We start from the raw sequence: 6,315 nt of genomic DNA on the forward strand, positions 1-6,315 counted from the left end.
ATATAACATATGGGGAAAGAGGTTTGCTAAGCAAATACAGTCTAAGCAGTTAGCAAGAGGAAATGCAATTATTTAAGAATAATTGAATTTTTAATTCTAATTTTAACTTTTTTGCAAAATCTTTTTTGCAGAAATATAATGTATGCATTTCTAACTAGCTTCGCAGGTGATCCTAGTAAATCAGCCTGATACCAGTAAACAGATTGCTCTTTGATTATTTTAGAACACCCAGCACATGGTCTTTCCTGGAGTAGTTGAGTAACATAACTGATCAGCTAAAGCCTGAACTTTTACTAGCTAGTGCTTTGTCAACCTAATGTGAGCTATATTGTATGATTTCTTTTTTTTTTTATTGTATGATTTTAAAATGACAAAAATAAAAGTAGATTTCCCATTCAGGTTAGCTTTCTCTGTCAGTCCCAGTTACTGACAATTTAATATATATAAAATAAACATTCCTAACAATTCTTGCTTTTGATAAATAAAACCTATTTTCAGAAAGCTGTAAAGATGATTTCCTTCTCTAATATCCTTCTATTAATCATGGAAAAGTTTGTATTGCATGCTTTTCTCAATGTACCTATGGGATTGACAATATGCCGGTGTGTCTGACAATGCGTACCATTTTGGAATAGCAAATCTAACTGCTGAGCAAGTAATTACCATCATGTTCAGGTTCAGAACTTGAAGATCTTTCATTATGTTAATAGATCCCTTATTTTTAGATGTAGCTAAATACCAAATATGAATGGCCACGTATGTCCTAAGGTACTTGAGAACTCTTAGGACTAATTTTGTGTCACTAATTTTTAAATACTGTATTTAATTAAGGAAAAAGCCTTGTCTTTTCTATTGGCATCATTCAGGGGAAAAAAAAAAAGCTTAATCCAGATGTTTCTGTGTGAATGCACATTCCTCACTAAATCTCTCAGGCAGCTGCTTAAGTTACTGTTACTAACACATTGCTCTGTTGTCTCTTCGTATACGTGTCTAATTTATCAGTTTCTTATAGATTGTCAGCAGCCTGCTGCCTCCGTACCGCCACAGCGCTCACAACTAGCCGGGGGGCAAGACTGCCCAACTCTCAGGTAAATTCTGATGTCCTCACTCTTCCCACCCAGTTGCACATCAGTTCCATAGACCCCAAGCTCTCCTTTCCCACATCATGACTGCCTATACATAATTATACTTGCCACATTTTATTTCAAATATGGGCTACACAGACACACACTGGACTCCTGAAGTCCACACATGCCCACTGAAAATGCAAGAGAGCTAGAGTTCATTTTACTGGCCACTGGCAAGTAGCCTAAGGCGGCCTTCAGCTCCCCTGTGTGGGTAAATACTTGGTTAGCCCAGCGTTTCATTACCATCCAAAATATAAAACTTGGAATTGCTTGTCTTTTGTCCTCAGAATATATTTCCCAGGCAAACAATTAGGAAGGATATAAAGCATATCTGATGTCTGTTCCAAGACAACTTTATGAAAGTGTTTCTGTTTTCTGTCCACTCAGTACTCTCAATGAAACGGAAATTGAAAGGTGGAGAAAACCTTGTAATTGGCATTCAAAAAAGAATATTTGCAGTGATAGTGCCTTTTATGTAAGATTAACTGAGGAATTTTAAAGGCAGGTCTACATACTCCCTGGATGCTAAACTGGAGAGTTTGCTAAACAATTTCTTTTCCAATGAAAGCTTTGCAAATCCATTATGAACTTACCTTTTTTTAAATTTATTTTTGGCTGTGTTGGGTCTTCGTTTCTGTGTGAGGGCTTTCTCCAGTTGCGGCGAACGGAGGCCACTCTTCATCACGGTGCACGGGCCTCTCACTGTCACAGCCTCTCCCGTTGTGGAGCACAGGCTCCAGACGCGCAGGCTCAGTAGTTGTGGCTCACGGGCTTAGTTGCTCCACAGCATGTGGGATCTTCCCAGACCAGGGCTCGAACCCGTGTCCCCTGCATTGGCAGGCAGACTCTTAACCACTGTGCCACCAAGGAAGCCCTGAACTTACCTTTATGGTAAATTCCACGGGCGAAATTCCACACATCATCAGAGCACCCCATCAGGACCTAATCATTTTCTTGAAATCCTTCATCTCCAGTTATTTGGCCTCCAATGGTGTCTAGTTTTTATAGTCTGGTTGTGGCTGTTATAGCCTGCTTGTTGTTCTCTCCTTATTTTAATATAACTGTTGCTCTTCCCCCAGGGCAAGGCTTCTGTTGAGTAAGGGCAGGCCCAGACATACTTCCATGTATGTTTGAGGAGTAGATGTCAGTAACAGGCTGCATGTGGTCATGAGTTAGAGCTGAGAGCTGGGGAGCCACAGGTGCTCCCTGGAAACACAGCAGCAGCCAAAGCCCCAGTGATGACTTGGTCTCTGGTGTTTGTGCAGCCAGCTATTTAAGTGGGACATCAAGTGAGCAGGAGAAGTTATGTGATTAAATAGGCTCCAAGCCAGCATCTTCCAACTGATGTCTCAGCCTGCTCTTCCCACCACTTCCAGCAACAGGTTTTTACTTCAGGAAAGTTCTTCATTAACATACAAACGCCATTAGTAATTTCAGTCATTAAGTAACTGAATATAATTGTAAATGTTCAAACCTATTTCAGTGGGATCCTACGTGTGTAATGCAGAAGGACGTGGGCTCTTAGCCTGCAGTCTGTTCTCCACAAAGTGCCCCCACCCCACCCAGGGCCTGGGGCAGTGCCAGGCGCGCAGCAGAAGTTCAGGGAGTGAATGAGCTCTGGAGTCACATTACTGGGTTTGAATCGCGCCTCGCCTCTGACACCTACTAACTGCGTAATCTTGGAAAGTTGCTTTTACTGGCTAAGATTTCGTTTCCTTACTTGTAAAGTGAGAAAGAGAATGGCTACTGGGAGGATTCAGCAAGGCACAGGCCTGGGCCACAGTGTGCTCTCAACAGCTGTTACTACCATTAACCGTTCTTAGTACCTAACCATTCCTTAAGACAGAAATCTGCTGTCTCTCATAACCTCTCTAATTTGCTTGGGCAAAGAGTAGAGAAGGCTGCTGTATTAAGTGCTTCAATTAGATAAGAAATGGGAAGGCTAATGAGGAGTCTTTTGAAGTTCAATTTATTTCACCTTGCTTTTTTTTTTTTGAGAACCAGTTTGACTAAATGATTAGAACTTATTATGATTAAATGATTATGATTATGATTAAATTATTTGACTAGAACTTATCAAATACAGTATTTACATTCAAGAAGTGATTCCTCAATCTGTAAACCAAAAATATGCTTCTGTCACATAATATACACAGTGAAATTGTATTTTATGCAAATTTAAAATAGTTATACTATAATATGAAATATTTATAATCTATCACTTTAAGAAATCTGAAATAATAAAAAAAATTATTTATCATGAAACAACACAATGTGTTGGGCCAAGCTACAACCCATGTTTAAGCCATTACTACACACTTCAGCTGGTCAAACAGAAATGTTTGCCTTCCTTTATCAAGAAGATAAAGGGTCTTCAAACACTTACGCCTCTTGTACGATGTGACCACCCTGTGCTACTTGCCGTAACTTATGCTGAATAACATGTTTAGTCCCCTAAAAAGAAACTCATTCTAAATCATGCAGATTTAACAGAAAGAAACTCCATTAGGTCTGTGGGAAAGTCTATCTGCTGCTCTATTCCCCGGGCCATCTGACTCTTTCTGGAGGGTGGAGGAAGAATCCTGTCATGCAATATTTTCTTAGTCCTTGTGTTGAACCTCTAGCTCTCCCATGTTTACCTATCACATTTTAAAATAGATAGGAAAAATCATTTTTATGACTGCTTGTCCTAACTAGTGCAGAATAGCATATCTCCATTTAAACTAAATTTATAGCAGTTCAAAGAGTTTGGGAAGTAAGGGTGACCCCAAGCAGAGCAGTATTGTACATAATTATGATTCTGTATTAAAACTCAAGAGATATACATAGTATACCAAAGATAAAAATTGCTTAATGCTCATTTTTAATGACTTGAGTAATAGTGTTAGGTTTTTTAAAATTATGATTAAATTAATAAATAACAATAATAAACCTTGAATAGCTTTCTCACGTAACAGTCCTGGCAGAAATTATTCTATGGCTTCAAAGTGTAAAGGAAAAAAGCAGAGTTTTAGAAAAATGCCAATCTTTTTCAATTAAAAAAAAATTACCTATAGTGTGATTTTCCCCCTACTAGTCACATTTTAAGAGGTCTGAACCCAAATCTCTTTTGTAGTATTACTTTAGGAAATTTAATGATTTTGCATCCTTATTCTCCAATACTTTTCAGCAAGACGTTGATGAGCCTGAGCATCTCTGTGTTCATTTAAACTGGAGGCTCTCAGACGTGGTCATTTTGGAAGTCTGCATTATATACTTGCTCTTCTGTCATATTTACACTTCCAAGCTAAAGGAGGTAGGGGGAACACTTAGAGCAGATCAGACTTCCACAGGCAAGTTAGTTCTCCTATTGAATCTACCAGAGAACTGTAGAATCCTCTAAAACCTTGTTCCAGCATGTCCGTGTCCCCAGGAACTTCTTTGAAATGCAGATTCTAAGGTCACACCCCAGACCTATTGAATCAGAATCACTCCCGGTGATTGCTATGCAGTCATTAAAGTTCGAAAAGAACTGATCTAAAGAAATCTTGCAACTAACCCAGAGACCTAGGGGAATGAGACTGTGTGAAGAAATTGAAAAGAGTGATTGCTGGGGAGGCGTTCACATACTATTTCCCCAGTGCATTCCATTTTTCTTTTTGGGGGCATTTTTTTTTGAAAATCTGCAGTTGTCTTGGCATGCTTTAGATTTAAGCCATTTTCTGTGCAAAATTCCTGTGAAAAGAATGTCTGTTGAACCCTTACAACTGTGTCTAGCCCCTTGTAAATGCATTTCTGGCTGACATGCTTGTTTCTCATTTGCAGTCCTGACATAGCTCTGCCCGATGAGCAGCCACATTCCAGCTCTCAGTGCGCCCCTCTACACTGTCTCTCCAAGCCTCCTTACCCCTAGTCTTCATCTCCCGTGGACGAATACCTGGGGTGAACGTTTTGTAGCCACACACAGGATACTGCCCAAGATCCAGCGGGTGTTTTCTTCTCGGTGGTTAGATGTTCGATTGAATTAATGGCCATCATTTTGCAAGATGAGAGGAAGTTGGGAAGAATAACACAAAGCACAGACTCCGGTGTGATAAAACACTTTATGGTTTCTCTAAGTCACGGATAAACTTCTGCAATCAAATGGCTACAGTTCAGTTAAATCAAAATAAATGAAACAGGAAATATGTATCTCAGATGGCTGGCTTTACCTCGATAGCTTAAGAGAGACCTCAGACAATGTGAAATACGTATATTGTAAAATCATCTTTCCTTACACTTCAAATTCAGCTACAGAAGTTGATTCTAATTTTTTGGTCATTGATATTTACTTTGTACTTTATTTGCCACATGATTTATGTCTATAAAAATCATTTCTATGAGAGGTGAACTTCATTTATTTTAAAATACACATAATTTGCTTAATTAAGTATGATTTTAATTTAGTCTGAAATCTGGAATTGGCCAGACTGTGGTCATTTTTCTTGCACAAAATGATAAATGAGGTGCATCGGAATGTTAACAATAACTGTATTTTGCTGCTACACTGATATTGTTTATGCACTTACTTTCTAATTGGTAGCTCAATGTCTGCTGTTTTTCTGATTTTTTTTTTTTTTAACTAGAATTCTTCACTGGACATCATTAAGTAAATCTAAAAAAGAGACTATGTTATGATTCATTGACTTATTCAACTTTTGATGGCATATTTAATTTTTTTTAAGTTGCAGACAAGTAGATGCACTGGTGCTGCTCCTTTGTGTGTGTATATGTGTGTGTGATAAAGTTAAAGAAGGCTAAATAACGTGAAGGGAAAAAAATGGTGTGTTTATATAATGACCAGAATTTTTTTTACTTCTCCCCAATTCAGGGTCTACTATGAGTATTTCTTGTTACAAGATATCAAGTATAAATGGGAAAAATATATGCATATGTAGATGTAAGTTAGTCTTTGGTTAATTAATTTACCCAGAAAGTGTTCAAATTCTGATTAAAATCATATGTTTTGTTGTTAGGTTTTTTTCGTAATGCATCTTCCTTGCCAAAAAAACAACAAGTAATAAACCTTAGCTCACTGTCTACTTTTGACAAACACTCAGGTGCCTACAATCATTATGTTATATTGAGACAATACATGTTCCTAGTTAATTTACAGATTCTGCTGAGTAACTTTTATGACTTAATTTAAGGCAGTGGATTTTCACAGCAA

At 38.1% G+C, this 6,315-nt stretch overlaps 1 protein-coding gene across 2 annotated transcripts in view; it reads left to right on the forward strand.

The window, feature by feature from the left end:
• Nucleotides 1-5,595, forward strand: part of BICD1 (BICD cargo adaptor 1) — a 209,476-nt gene extending 203,881 nt beyond the window's left edge. For both annotated transcript variants that reach the window (XM_007452181.1, XM_007452182.1), the window contains 2 exons: nt 1,013-1,088; nt 4,932-5,595. In XM_007452181.1, coding sequence (XP_007452243.1) covers nt 1,013-1,088; nt 4,932-5,019 — 164 coding nt within the window. In that variant the 3' untranslated portion in view covers nt 5,020-5,595. The remainder of the gene's footprint in view (nt 1-1,012; nt 1,089-4,931) is intronic.
• The last annotated feature ends 720 nt before the right edge of the window (nt 5,596-6,315 follow it).

This window comes from Lipotes vexillifer, unplaced genomic scaffold (assembly GCF_000442215.2).
Source record: "Lipotes vexillifer unplaced genomic scaffold, Lipotes_vexillifer_v1.1 scaffold1, whole genome shotgun sequence".
NCBI lineage: Eukaryota > Metazoa > Chordata > Mammalia > Artiodactyla > Lipotidae > Lipotes > Lipotes vexillifer.